Source organism: Eptesicus fuscus, chromosome 16 (genome assembly GCF_027574615.1).
Source record: "Eptesicus fuscus isolate TK198812 chromosome 16, DD_ASM_mEF_20220401, whole genome shotgun sequence".
Lineage (NCBI taxonomy): Eukaryota > Metazoa > Chordata > Mammalia > Chiroptera > Vespertilionidae > Eptesicus > Eptesicus fuscus.
Genome location: NC_072488.1, coordinates 20,315,839 through 20,331,394, shown reverse-complemented (window position 1 = coordinate 20,331,394; position 15,556 = coordinate 20,315,839). Strand labels below are relative to the sequence as shown.

Sequence of the window (15,556 nt, the reverse complement as noted above, 5' to 3'; positions counted from 1 at the left end):
GTGGTCATTTTTAATATTTAAATGACATCTGAGTTGGAGATTAAAATTTGTAAAGAGCAATGAGATCTTAGGGGAAAAGAAGGGGAAGCCACTTCTACTTTCAAATGCAGTAAAACAGATGCGCCTCCCATTCCAGACATAAGTATTAAAATATTTAAGATTCCTTGTAATGCTAGAAGCCCACAGGAGGAAATCTCACTCTCTCTCTCTCTCTCTCTCTCTCTCTCTCTCTCTCTCTCATTTTTCATTACACACTTATAGATCATGAGGTTGATTCCAGAGGGAAAAGTACCTTTTGTTTTTTTAAAAGCCTAGAATGTAACCCCTGATAACCCAGCATATTAATTGAGCAATTAAATAATGATAGGGAAATACAGTCACAATCCTTAATTATAGGAAAATAATAACTACCATAATAACTATTATCTTGAAATATCCTCAAATACTTTACAGAGGTGACCTAATTTTTTTTCTGGCACGCTCCTCATAGGAAAGGTGTCATTACTTTCAGCTTGAAGACAAATATAATAGCTACTCCCAATTTATGTGTCATTTCTTCTGAGAAGCTTCATGATTTGTTTCCTTGTTCATCTTCACAATCTGGATTTAGACACTCAAAATTAAGTAATTTTATAGAGTCGGGCAGAATAATCTGTATTTCCGTAGATGATTGATTAAAATTCAGTGTTTTCTAAACTGTTTTGATCATCTATCCTATGAAATTATTAAATGTCCACAAATATGGAAATTTAAAAGGATCAGATACAAAATAGATATAACTTGAAAGTCTGGTGCTTTTGCAGAGCTTTGCTGGGGTACATGCAGCCCCCACTCCCACCCCCCTTTGGAATAGGCAACGGGGGAAGGAGGACATAGAGAAAGAATTAACATGGTTCTTTTCTTCCTCGTTCCCTTCAATTCACCCTGACAATTGCAGCTCTCACAGTTCTACCTGGAGCTAACATTTAGCGTAAAAAGAAAATGGGAAGAAAAGGGGGGAAAAAAGAAGAAATGGGCGAAAGACACTAGAAAGGAGTGGGTTATAGGAACACAGAATGGCTGTTCCTACACATCACCATTATGGCACAGGAGGCTTCTGAGGGGTGCTGTACCAGTTTGCTAGGAATGCTGTAACAAAATACCACAGACCCACGGACTAGGGAGCCTAAACAATAGGAACTTATTTTTTCACAGTTCTGAAGGATAGAAGTCCAGGATCAAAGTGTTGGCAGGTTTGGTTTCTCCTGAGGCTGCTCTCCTTGAGTTGGGAGAGGGAAGGGCCACCTGCTCGCTGTGTCCTCATGTGGTCTTTCCTGTGTGTGCCCACATCCCTGCTGTCTGGCTGTGAGTCCCAACTTCCTCTTCCTATACAGATACTCGTCAGCTTGGATTAGCCTCATTTTAGCTTACATATCTCTTCAAAGGCCCTGTCTCCAATATATTCACATTCTGGGGTCCTAGGATTTAGGGCAATGAATTTGGTGGAAACATAATTCAACCCATAATACGTACTTTTATTTAAAAGCATCTTCTGCTTTTAGGCAAGGGTGATATTAGAAATATGTAATGACCATACAGCATGAGTGCCATAGGAAATGGTTGTTAGAAGATACACTGAAGCGCATTAAAATTTTCTGAGTTCATTTGAGTGAACATGGATTCGAATTGGGCAGAATCAAACCAGAAGTGGTTAGGAGTGCCCCCACTTTAGAAAAAGCTGACTTTCAATAGCCCGATTTAAAAAATATGTGAACGGGGTGGCGAGCAAAGGCCTCAAGGAGAAGTTCTAAAATGGCTGCGAAACACACGCATATGTGTTTGCCCCCACTTCAGAAAGAGCTGACCTTCAATAGCTAGGAGAGAGACTTTGTCAGAGTAGAAGCGGGAAGCAAAGCGAGGACATCATTGGATTGGCTGTAGCTTAAGCAGTTGCCTTTTGGGGGAAAGCCAAGGTGGTTGTTTGTGATTGGTTGTTCTTAAGTTTCGTTTTCTTAGAAGTATATTTACAGGAATCACCTGTGGCTCAGGTTTAGTCTGCTTCCATAGGTTACCAAGTGTTAGAGCCATCTGGGTCTCCTGGCTCCTTGTTGAGTTCCTTGAACACAGTCAACAGTGCTTGTTCGCTCCAGTGAGTCACTCAGCTGACCTGACTTAAGCCCCCTACCTGGTTGGTCTCCCAAGGTGATCTCATTCACCTGCTGGCGGCTTCCTCCCAACAGTTCACACGAGACCTTCCAAAGCCTCAGGATGAGACTGCTTTCTCCACAGATCCTCCAAGTTTGTTTGCATGGTAGTCCTGACCATGACCTCCTGGAAGAGCCAGCCACTGCCTCTCCTCCCTCCCTGTAAAAGGACAGGTGACAAATCCAGACGTTCCCCTTTTCATGTTTTGTGAGAGGAACGTTTCCCTCCAAGCTCCTCTCAGAGGGTGCTTCCAACCTGACCCGCGCCAGAGGGCCTCCCCACGGAGTGTCTCCCGGGGAGCACTCACTTGTGCTCTGTGTTGGCAGTCTCAGGTCCAGCAGTCCTCCAGGAAGTCGGACAGCCTCCCCTGCCGCCAGCTGCACCAGGTGAATGAGGGACGGTAGACCCTGGTGACGAGGTTGGGGGCTGGGGTGGTGAGCAAAGGCCTCAAGGAGAAGTTCTAAAATGGCTGCGAAACACATGCATATGTGTTTGCTCCCACTTTAGAAAGAGCTGACCTTCAATAGCCCGATTTAAAAATATGTGAATGGGGGTTATGTCACCCCATAAATGAAGTCTCCAATTTCAAATACCGTTATATTGATTTCCTGGTTCCTTTCAGCGGTAAGCCTTTCTTTCTGCATTTAAACAGTATGCGTTTCTTTCCGTATTGATAAGTATAATCTAATTGGCAAAATGATATGTGTATATATTACGTAATTAAGTAGTTATATAAAGTCAGGGGAAATTAATGCATGTATTCATTCACTTAACAAGTTTTAGCCAGCTTATTCCACATGATGGAAGAGACCAAACATTGGGAACACAAAAATGAACAAATCCCTGCCCTTGAAGCGTTACCTGGGGAAGAGAGGCAAAGTGAACAGGTATAATCTAGAGACTGGGTCTCATTGGACTCCTGCCTGACAGTCACCTCAAGGGCTGGTTCATACAGACTGCTGGGCCGCCTCCCCTCCCCCACCCCCTAGTTTCTGATTGCGTGGGGCCAGAAATGTGGATTTCTAACACGTTCCCTGGTAATGCCGCTGCTGGTGAGGGTCCACTTTGAGAACCACTGATCTGGTGTTGCAAGTGGAAGCTGAGGAGAAGTTTCCAGCACTGGCTGGAGGGCCAGGGGCTTCAGGGAAGGTTTCATAAAGGAAGAGAGTTTCAAAGGACACGTGGGGAAGGATAAGGAGGGGGGGATTGGGACATGCCAAGTACATTTAGTTCTAAAGGACAAAAGGAGAAAGTACATATGGTTTGCAAAAGAATGCAAGTAATTCCATTTGGCTAGGATGCAGTTTGAGTTTGAAGTAGTTGCGGGAGATAAAGCTGGAGAGAGATGCAGGCCCAGAGCCATGGTGGAGGGCCCGGGTGAACATTGTCCTCTGAGGATTATAGACCCGTGAATGTCCAGAGCTGAAGTTGGAAGACAGCAATGTGTTCCAAGAAAAGAATCCTGGTAGAATTCTGTCAGTTACCTTCCTTCAGAACTGGCTTCCTTCTGAGCCTGGCACAGGGCTTCCCAGCCTTTTGGAAGAAATCCTTGTCATTTCTCTGAAGTGACAAATCTCACTGGAGGTGACAGAAGAATAGAACGGGTGTGTTGATTGCTTATAACCAGAACTGTGTGAAGGGGATTAAATTTTATTTTTTTTGCCATTAACCCATGACATTGAGCATGACCTTGAGTATGATACAATAATTGTTTCATTATGATTGACTCTTAGAAAACTCTAAGCTTCACCCACCTCTAAGGGCCTCCGGGTCACTCAGAGGGGAGGGTGACAGGCCTAGGAAGGAGGGGTTGGAGAGAGGGAGACCCTGAGAGCAGAAGTAGTGATGAAATGTGCTTCGTTCCTTCTCTCTAGGGGAAGATGATGACGATGACGAATGTGGGGAGGAGAAGCTGCCCTCCTGCTTCGATTACGTGATGCACTTTCTGACTGTGTTCTGGAAGGTCCTCTTTGCCTTCGTGCCCCCTACAGAATACTGGAATGGCTGGGCATGTTTCATTGTCTCCATCATCATGATTGGCGTGCTGACAGCTTTCATTGGCGACCTGGCTTCCCACTTCGGCTGCACCATTGGCCTGAAAGATTCGGTGACTGCGGTCGTGTTCGTGGCACTCGGAACTTCAGTACCAGGTAGGGAATACATTTGCCTTATGACCTTGTCCTGCCTAACAAACGCAAGGACTGTGGTAACACACCAGGCCTCTGAAAGACAGGAGCCCAAAGGCATAAATAATGCCACTGCCAGGACATTGTCATGGCATTTTTCAAGGTTAGAAAGCTGATCAGTATCATGATGAAGACAGGAAAGCATTGCCAGAGGGCCTGCATGGTGAGGGCACGTTGATCTGATGGATAGATTGGTAGATGAGGTTCCCAATACAATTAGCCCTTTCCAAAGGACAAAACAAAACAAAATTACAGAATCATGTTCAAGAACAAAATTTCCCGTCTTTTATATAATTAGTAAAGTTTGGATGATTTCCATGAAACTCTGTATTCATTGGGTAACTAAGATAAATACTTACTGAAGACCTGACTTAATGTTCTCTTGACACAAGTATTAATAGGAGTAAATAAAAAGAGGCAGACCTTGATCGGGACAGGGAAAGAGTAACCTCACAAAGTGCACATTTCATGGATGTCCCTTCATGCATTCCAGCCCACAACTGTCCCTCATTATGGTTGGGCAGACTTCTGAGTAAGACATCATCCTCCCAAACATGACATTAACAGCAGTAATTTTAAAACTTTTGTGGGCATCAAAATGACCAGGGAGGTTCTTTAAAAGAAAAACGTGAATGCCTGAGACCCACCACTAACCTATGGAATCAGAAGACCTCGGGCCCAGAAATGGGTGTTTTGAGCTCACACAGGTGATTCTGGTGCACATCGGAGCTTATTGTAAGTGAAGTTCTGGGCCTCTTCCCCAGCACTAGTTGACATCTTGACAGATGTACGGTATTAACTTTGAGCAGGCCGCATTCTCTACCAAGTAGAAGGTCAAGGACAGGTGTTCCAGTACTTGACCTGGGAGAAAGGCAGGACTTAAGGGGAAATACAGCCCTGCTAATGGTACCATTCAATGCCCCATAGTTATCACAGCCTTTTGTAAGCGCTGTGATTTCTACTTGCCATAGTTAGCCACCTTGGCTTTTGGTTTTGAGTCTGAAAACAAGTACAGTTTAAATCGTGTATGTCTGTTCGCTGGAATCCTCTAGTTCTTTTCCACTCAGGTACACATCATCTCAGTGACTGAGCATCAGTTACTTAACTTCTCTGAGCCTCCGTTTCTTTATTTGTAAAATTGGGATAATCACACTTAGAAATGCAGTAAGGCCTGGAAAAAACACCTATACATTGTGCATCTAATAAAGCTTCTGGGATATGGAAGGAATGTAATAAAATAGTAGCTTTTGTGAATAGTTATGTTTCATAGCTTAGGAGGATCTGACCAGTATGTATCTGGTCAGCCATAGCATATGTGCTACCCAACTGATCAACAATTTGAAGGTCCTAATCACAGGCCTGGCATGTTTGCTCAGATTTCTGGCATGAATTTGGTGTCCAACTGAGTTGATGGGGGAGCCAGGGGATTTAGGACGTACTCTTACTCCTGCCCTAGGGAGCAGGGCTGTGCAAAGTCTTCCAGTTGACTGCTCATCCTCTGAGCAGGGAAGGCTGCCTCTCAACCTCAGCCCTGTTCTGGCAGTTCCACGTTTGGTCTTTATTTTGAATTTTTTCCAGAAATGACCAGAAATTTACCAAGAATGGGGAAAATTGTAAAATGCTCATATTTTAAGTTGCTTTGTTTATAGAACATATATACAACCAAAAGAACTAAATGCTTGGGGTCTACTTTGCCTAAGGCTTAAGTCACTGTATCAGATGGTGCCCAGATTAGCACATACTGTTGTTGGCTGTGGCTTTAACCCTTGAGGAGAATATGTTCAAATTATGGTAATGAAGGCAAAATTAGGTCTCCCATCACAGTTATTCAAAGTCAGCAGTTGGTCCTAGCAAATGCATCTCTTGCTTTCAAAAGGATTTAAAAAGTGCTTTTCCTACATCAAATCCTTGTTCCAAAAAAATTTTTTTTTAATTTCCCAACGCCTCATCTCAATATCTCAAAACTGGCTCCTTTTTCTAACACCAATCTTCCAAAATGGCTCCCTTCATCTTTTGTATGAATGCTTTTGAATGGTGTGCCATCATAGGACTAAAAAATATTTTTCTGTAACACAAAATGTGGATTACAGTAAACCTCAGTGTTAGGAGGATCATTTGTTCTGCCACTTAAAACCAGCTCAGTTCCCAGGGAGAGTCATCAAGAGGTAAGAAAGCCTGCTGGGGGGAATACAACAGAATCATTTGTTGCCGAAATGCTTTCCCTACACTGCCGTAAATTCTTCCCATTGGGATACAGATTTCTTTGCTCTGCTATTGGGAGAATTTCTATAATTTGTTCCAATATTAACTGTGCAGCCTGCTCCCCAAACAATGTATTCATAGGCAATCGCAAATAATCATATCTATATAAACAGACTTTTCTTTTCAAAAAACAGCTGTGCAAATTGAACAAGATGCTGAATGAACATAATATTTCTGACTTTTCCTCACTGATGATTCCGAGCAGTGCTTTATTTTATCTCCTGAATTTAAAAAAAATAAGAATGCTGTTGTTCCCTGATGACAAAGCCCAGTTGCTACAGGCAGAAGAAGGATGAGGAACGCTCTTCCTCTTTGCTCATAGTCTACTATTAACTGGCCTTGGTCCTGGGGCCCACTTTTTCTCTAGACTGTCTTTTTTTTTTTTTCTTCAGCACATATTTATTATTTCAAGATAGCATTAGAATTCAAATATATGAAGCCAAACTGTTATTTTTTCTTTTTATTGTTGACTCTATTACAGCTGTTGCCCCATCCCCCCTTTGCCTCCCTCCACCCCTCCCCTCCCCTAGGCCCTCACCACATTATTGTCTGTGTCCATGAGCTATGCATATATGCATGTGTATTCTTTGATTGATCTCTTCCTGTCCTCCTCTCTCTCTCCTTCCCTCTGAGATCTGTCAGTCTGTTCCATGCATCCATTAGGCTGATGTCTTGACCCTTCTCCTAAACGAGAAGAACTCCTGGCGAGTGTTCTATACACCGCTGCCCCTTTCTAGGGGAGAGTCTTAGGTTCTTAGCTTGTGATGGCCCGAAGGGCATTGGAAACATTCCCTGCCTGAAGGCAGGATTAAATATCATTTGAAGTATTTTTTACCAAATTGCTGAAAATCCATGGGAAAAAGAGCTTATGACTTTGTAGGTGAGACAGAGCTTCCTTCTCATACCAACAGGGGAACAAATGCTCATTATAACCTCCCAGAGAAAGATTCCTGAGGGTCTTCACTCCCCTCAACCTTAGGTACGAATAGAGCGCTCCAAGACCCAGGCAGGCTAGTAGAGGAAGGACCTGCTTTTCCTGAATCACCTTTCCACCTCTGTGCATCTCCTGTCTTCATAATCTCTTCAAAGTGTGGCAGCCATATGATTAAAGTTTATGTTTGTAACGTGAAATGTAGATTGCCAAAGCCTGGTCTCCAGCCCTCTTCTCCTCTCGTCCCTTGCTCCCTGGCCGGGGCCATCACATCAGACTCCACGCCTTGAATGCCATCAGTATGCCAACGATTACCAAATGTGTATCTCCAGCTTCGAATTTCCCCAAGTCTAGATTCCTATACCAACTGCCTTCCCTGTATCAATGCCAGATGTGTAATTTGCAGCTCAAAATTACCACGTCCAAAATAGAACTGTTGATTTCCACTGCCTAAGCTCAGTATCCTTCAACCAAACCATGTTTTCCCAGATCGTGCCTTTCTCAGGAAAACGGTACCATCCAACCAGGTGTCTTTGGTTCCTTTTCCTCATCCCCGCAGTCAGTCCATTTATAACACTTGCAGATCTTCCCTCTAAAGTATATCTTGGTCAAATCCACTTAGCTCCCTTTCTACCACTACCCTCTGGTCTAGACAATAGTTCTCTCTCACTCAGACCTGTGCCCTAGCCTTCTGTCTTTATGCTTCTGCTATAGACTGTTGTTGTTTTTTAAATATATTTTTATCTAAGAGAGGAAGAGAGAGAGAATGAGAGAGAGAAAAACATTAATATGAGAATCATTGATGGGCTGCCTCCTGCACGCCCCCTACCTGGGATCGAGCCCGCAACCCACGCATGTGCCCTGACTAGGAATCGAGCCATGACCTTTTGGTTCATAGGTCAACACTCTACCACTGAACTACATTGGCTGGGCTGCTATGGATTGTTTAAAGATGTAAATCAGGCCACATTTCAAGGGCTTCCTATTTCACTTAGGATAAGCCTTAAAAGCATCGTTCCGGCTTGTAAAGACCTATGTGACTCAGCTCTGCTATCTTCCCGTGTGTTTTCCCCACTGTTCCCCAGCCCCACTGGTCTTTTACTGTCCTCCACACGCCAAGTTCGTTCCTTTCTCAGGGTTGAGCTAGCTTTCTAAAACGCCCTTTCCTTCATTTATACAAGACTGGCTCTTTGTCTCCATTACGTCTCATCTTAAATGGCACTTCTTTAAAGAGACCTTTCCTAGCCATGCAATGTGAACTGGTCAACCAGCTCTTCTGTATTAAATCACCTTGTTTTCTGAATTTATTCCTTCCTGTGTTCTTTTATTTATTTATTCAAATAAATATTATTGTCTAACTCTCCTCACTGAAATGTAAACTTCACGGGAGCAGAAAACTTGTCCTTTTTTTTTCTCTCTGCCATATCCCTGGCTGCTAGAATAATGCCTCACTAACACATAAGTAATGCAATTTGTGTGTGTTGTGTATATAGATGAATGTACAATAAGTCATTTACACATTAGTATGAGTTAGTTCAGTCAGATTGCTTTCTTCCTAATGCCTGCTAGAGACAACTAAGAAAGTTATGACAGGGAGATAAACAGTAGAAAATTCTATAGTGTGGCTTATTTTTGAGGAATAGTGTATGTCTGAGTAGGGTATTATAGTGAGAGGGGCAAAGGTGACCTAAGAACACCAACGAGCTCAGAATAGAAACATTTTTCCTCTTGCATAATTTTAGCTGTGGTGGGAACTTTGATGAGGAACAAGATATTTTTTTTTTTGCCTTTATTTTTTTCTCTGCAATAATCCCTGCTTCCACGACTCAGAACTCAGCTTGGCACTTGGAAACATTAGGCGTACGCTGCGGAGTGCTAAACAGGCATGTTGCAATGGCCTGGCCTATGTTCATAGCTATGTTACAGCACATGGCTTCTGTGCAATAACAGTTTCAAAATTCAAGAGAAAAAAAAATAAGAAGGAACATTGGGAACCCAGCTTTTTTTTTTATGTGAAGGACCACCTGGAATCGCACATTCTTCTAGCTTACCATTATTTACTTGGGTAAAACCTGGGTCTATCCAGTCAAGACATTCCAGCTTCTATACTAGGTTCCAAATATAAATTGTACTTTGATTTCTTGCTCCTCTTGGATTCAGAAAAGTGAGAATTCCTCCTTAATTACTCAGGAAACTCTTAGGTGCTGATGCATTGAGAATGTTTTTACCACCCTAAGTCCTGCCCTGGTCTTTCTCCAGACATCTTGACGGAGCTGGTGCCGAGGCTGGCCTGTTGCTCCCTGTATCTCCCCTCGACAAATGTTCACTCCTGGGGCCAGAGCAGTTTAAAAACTGAGCATAGCAGGCTGTCCCTTCGCCTCTGGCATCGTCAGATTTTCTGCTGGCGTGGAGTGTTTTGAATATCTTTTGGATTTTGTCAAGTAGGAATTATTTCACGCTAGAGATTTTTAAGTGGAAAATTAAATAGACCATTTTAGAGTTGTTGTTTTTCTGTTTTGTAGATAGAAAATTTTCAGAAATAAAACTTTTAGAGAAAATGCATGCCACTTTAAAATTAGATCATTTCCAGATTTCTGAATATCATGGGAAGAATTTTATATACAACTGGTTATGCCAGCTGTTTACTTCACTCTCATAGTACAGTGGTCATGAATATGTGCCGACGGGTCTGGTGACAAGAGCTTTAGAACTGAATTCAGGGAAGCGAACTTCCGTTATTCACTGTGTGACTGGAATCCATCTATTGACTCTGAGCCTTGCTTTTCTTGCCTATAAAATAGGCATAATAATATATGACAATTTAAATAGAACCAATGATAAGATTAGTAATATGGATCTCAGAACATTTTGTAACTGACAGTTGCTACAAAATGCAGGAAATAATTTTCATTATTTACACTGAGCTTAACTCTTAAAATGTCAACAGTAATAAAAACCGTGAGAAAATGAGGATGAATGGGGAAAGTTTTATGAGTAGAGAAAGAAGTTTAAATTCATCATGTAGTTCCATTGTATTCAAGGCATAAACACCATATATATTATACACTGAGTGGCCAGATTATTATGATCTCTGAACGCATAATAATCTGGCCACTCAGTGTATATCCTATATAATAAAAGGCTAATATGCCAATTGTCCCCTCAACTAGGAGTTCAATCAGCAGGCAGGCCGGCCAACCACCCATGTCCCCTCCCCCTGGCCAGGCTGGCCGGACCCACCCATGCACAAATTCAGGCACCGGGCCTCTGATATATATATATACATGTATGTGTGTGTGTGTGTGTGTGTATACACACACACACACACACACACACACTGAGTGGCCAGATTATTATACGTTCAGAGATCATAATAATCTGGCCACTCAGTGAATATTAAGTTATTAGATTAAAGTGATGTGAAGCTATTTACCTCCTCCCAAAATTTATTTATTTTTGTCCCTTATACTTTTCTTTCAAAAGTTAGATTTCCTCTTTGTCACTGTGCTAGAAAACATTATATTATTTGTTTTTGTGACCAAAAAAAATAATAATTAGCTATTGATGATTTAAATTTTTCATCTTTTAATTTCCTGACTTCTAATTATTCTGAAACTAAGATATTCTAGAGCATATTTAAGTAAGTTTATTACAGTTTATTATGTCCCGCTGCCTTGTTTCTCAGTGGGTTCTAAAGTGACTCGAATGGTTGTGCAGGTTGTATACCACCAACTCAGAGGGTGGCCACAGTCTAACTGAGACTCCTGGACACACACTGAGTACCACATCCACGGGCGTACACAGTGGTGGCCCCGTGGAAAGGCCACTTGACAGCTTATATGATACTGAGCACCAGCATCCTCAGTTACATGAGGAAATTAGGACTCAGAAAGAATGTAATTTGCCCATATTTAGCCCAAGTTTATATTGATTGTAAATTCTGGAATCCATATTATTGTTCTTTCTCATCATCTAATACTTAAACCCTCTATCATTCCACCTTGGATTTATTTTTAAGATAAGCTTTGCATAAGCTTTCCCATGTACCTCACAATTTTTGGAAATTACTCATTTCCTTCTTTCCTTCTATTTTAGTATTTTCCACTTTGAAAGCATGCAACAATGAGTTCATATTTTAGCTCCTTGAAGTCAGACTGTGTCATTATTCCCTTTGACATGAAAAACACCTACTTCAAAAAATCTCAGAAATGAACAAAGACCTAAGTCGCAAAAAAAAAAAAAAAAAAAAGAATGCCCAGATAATCCTCACCAGCACAGCCACGTGCTGCTAACAGGAGTGACCACTGAAGGAGATACCAGGCCTAGACCAGAGCTGCCTGTGATACATGGCGACCCAGGCCCCAGGGGCAGTGGGCCCCAGAAGGGCATATTGGTGACACTCTCCCAGCAGACATGTTCTGCAAAGATTTATGGGAAACTTTGGGAATCATGTCCTAGTCTTCTTAAGTCTCCAAGCACCACTGGAGGTGACTGTCCAAAGCATCTCTCAGTGAACTTGGTCTGTCCCTCAACCACAGAGATGGGTCAGAAGGGAACACAGCAGCACCCCATCCAAAACAAACACTCTTCTCAGGGGACGTGGTACCCATTCACTCTGAATTCCCATAGTCATCTGATCTACCTTGGAAAACACCCACCCCACTTACTAGCTGTATGACACCCTTGGGGGCAAAGTGCTTAACTCCTCTCAGCTTAGTTCCTTAACCTGAATTATGGGGGCATGAACATCTATGTCACAGAGTTGTAGTGAAGATTACATGAGAAGCACAGGGCCTAGCATATAGTTGACACTAAAAAAAAATGGTTAGATCTCTTTTCCCTTCCACTTCAATGCACTGGTGAATGGGTTTAGGTCTCCTATGGTATTTTGCTCAGCTATCTTGCAACAATTAAAACAAATAGAAGATCAAGAAAATTCTCAGACTCTCCCATATTAATAATGAATTGGACATCCCCCAGTCTGTTCCTGTTTCCTGCCATTTCCCTGTCTCTCCATGAGCTTTATCCTCTGAACCTTGGCATTTCAGCTCAGAAAACAGGTAGAAAAGGAAGTGCCCTAGCTACCGTGTGTACACATATTTCATTGGATGATTAACATTTCACATTAATTTAAGTGGAAATGAGAAGAGAATTACTTTACGCTGAGCCCAGCTATCCCAATGGCTGGGGTGTCGGTTACCCCAAGAGATCCTAAAGGGCAGGTATGTTTTGTTTCTGGAGATTCTACTAAGCACTTTGTTTCTTTGCCACCATAAAAGTCAGGACTGCTGAGGGGCCCTCCAGTCTGTAGTCAGGCGGAGAGGCAAAGCCACTGGAGACAGGGCCAGAGGATCAGCTCAGGCAGCCTGGCCGCTCAGATGGCTTTCCTTATGCCGTCGGAGGGACCTTATCTTCACCTCATACCAGTGAGGTGCTGTCTGGAGGTAAAATACACACATTCCCATGAATATGTGATGTCACTAGAATTGGAGGGAGGCCACAAAAGCAAGAATTGACAAGGACAGAGCGAAACAAAGAAAAACTAGACACCAGGTTTCACAAAATTTGCTCCATAAATGGCACAAGAACTGCCTAAATTTACTAACACTGGGGAAGAGAGTGTATACAGCAGGCCCAGAGAATCTTGTAAAAACCTGGGAAAGGTCCACTCTGAAACTATTTCTATCCTTTACTCTTTCTGCTCAGTAGAAGAGTTTGTATTCAATACTTTTAAGGGTTTTTTTTTTGTTTGTTTGTTTGATTTCTTTTCTCAGTGGGCCACACTGCTTGGGCACCTAGCACTGAGCACAAGGCTGGAGAGGGACCAGGAGGATAACAATGATGTCAATCTCCCAGGAGGTGGTTGGGGAGGAGGGGTGCTCAGCATGTGGCATGACGCTCTACAGAGCCATTGGATAGTGCCCCAACCCTACACCAGCTACCTCCACTCAGTCCCACAGAGTCACAGGGTAAGAGAAGGGGAGCTAAAACAATTTCATTCTGATCTCTATCTGGGCCTTCTTACATACTGTAGGTCAGCCAGAGCGAGGACGCTCGGCAGAAACATAATGTGTATAGGTGTGTGTGTGTGTGTGTGTGTGTGTGTGTGTGTGTGTGTGTGTGTGTGTGTGTTTTGTGTTTGAAGACTTGGTGTTGTGAATGAGTTATGTGAATAAATATAAATTTCCTCTTCTTTTTAGTCTAAGTGTGTTCTAAAGGGAGCAAGCATCAAGTGTAGCGAATGCATTAGGCCTTTTGCTCCGTGAGGATTAACAAAGAGTGTGCGTTTCAAACAAATCTTATCAATGTTGACATGATGACTTTCATTTCTCCTTTTTCACATTTGAAAATAAGACAGTGAAAATGAAAACTTTTAAGGACCACTGTTTTGTTCTTTTTCTTCCAAATTGAGGCCTCAGCCTGCATCTTTAACAACTTTATTGAAGAATAATTTACTTATCATAAAATCCACTCAGCGCCCCAATAAGATTCCTGTTGGCCACTTACAGGAAATTCCCACTTCCACCTCCAGCCCAGCCCCTACTAACCTACTAATGTACCTTCTGACGCGACAGATTTGTCTTTTCTCAGTTTTTCACAAAGATCATCTTTAATTTATAAATACCACAAATAATCTATATGATAGTAATTGTACTTTAATAATACATAACGTTAAGAATTTACCATGTAAATTAATTTCTATATATTGATACCTGTTTATATGTGCATATACAGTTGTTCTTGTACGTATTAAAATTAAATAGGATTTACCATGGATTCTATAAGATTTTAAAGTAATTTTTATTTTATTCATCACAAAATCTCTATAGGCATTTCACAAACTACAAGTGAAAGTAAAATGTATTTTATATTCATCCCTTTGTGCATATATGGCTTTTTTTTTAAATCTTTATTGTTGAGAGTATTACAGATATCCCCCTTTTCCTCTCATTGCCCCCTCCACTCAGTTCCTACCACATCCCAGGCCTTCACCAGCCTTTTTCCTGTGTCCATAGTTAAGATCTTTGGTTAATCTCTTCCCATCCATCCCTCCACTTCCCTCTGAGATTCATCAGTCTGTTCCATGCTTCCATGCCTCCGATTCTATTTTATTCACAAGTTTATTTTGTTCATTAGATTTCTTGTTCATTTATTTTCATTTTTATATTCAATTGACATATATGTATTTATTGCCATTTTATTGTTCATATTTTTAACCTTTTTTCTCTTCTTCTTCCTCTTCTTAAAGAATACCCTTCAATATTTCATGTAATACTGGTTTGGTAGTAATTAACTCCTTTAGCTTTTTCTTGTCTGTGAAGCTCTTAATCTGACCCTCAATTCTAAGTGAGAGTTTTGCTGGGTAGAGTAATCTTGGTTGCAGGTCCTTCTTATTCATCACTTTGAATCTTTCTTGCCACTCTCTTCTGGCCTGCATAGTTTCTCTTGAGAAATCAGCCTTCATTCGTATGGCGGCTTTTCTCCTCCTGCTTTTAAGATTCTCTCTTTGTCTTTTACCCTTGGCATTTTAATTATGTGTCTTGGTGTGGGCCTCTTTGAGTTTTTCTTGTTTGGGACTCTTCACTTCCTGGACTTGTAAGTCTATTTCTTTCACCAGGTAGGGCAACTTTTCTGTCATTATTTCTTCAAATAGGTTTCCAATATCTTGCTCTCTCTCTCTTCTCCTTCTGGCACCCCCATGATCAGAATGTTGGTACACTTGCAGTTGTCCCAGAGGCTCCTTACACTGTCTTCAAATTTTTGGATTTTTTTTTTCTTTTTGCTGTTCTGATTGGGTGTTTTTTGCTTCCTCATATTCCAAGTTGTTGATTTGATTCTCAGAAGGCTCTACTCTACTGTTGAATCTCTGTAAAATATTCTTTATTTCAGTTAGTGTATGCTTAATTTCAGACTGGTGTTTTTGCATTGTCTTTGATATTCTCACTAAGACCCTTGAAAGTCTCATTAAGTCCCTTGAAGCTCTCATGAAGAT

The 15,556-nt window shown here is 41.7% G+C and overlaps 1 protein-coding gene across 2 annotated transcripts in view; it reads left to right on the top strand.

The window, feature by feature from the left end:
- Positions 1–15,556, top strand: part of SLC8A1 (solute carrier family 8 member A1) — a 299,075-nt gene that overhangs the window by 261,481 nt on the left and 22,038 nt on the right. For both annotated transcript variants that reach the window (XM_008162206.3, XM_054727953.1), the window contains one exon: positions 4,059–4,334. In XM_008162206.3, coding sequence (XP_008160428.2) covers positions 4,059–4,334 — 276 coding nt within the window. The remainder of the gene's footprint in view (positions 1–4,058; positions 4,335–15,556) is intronic.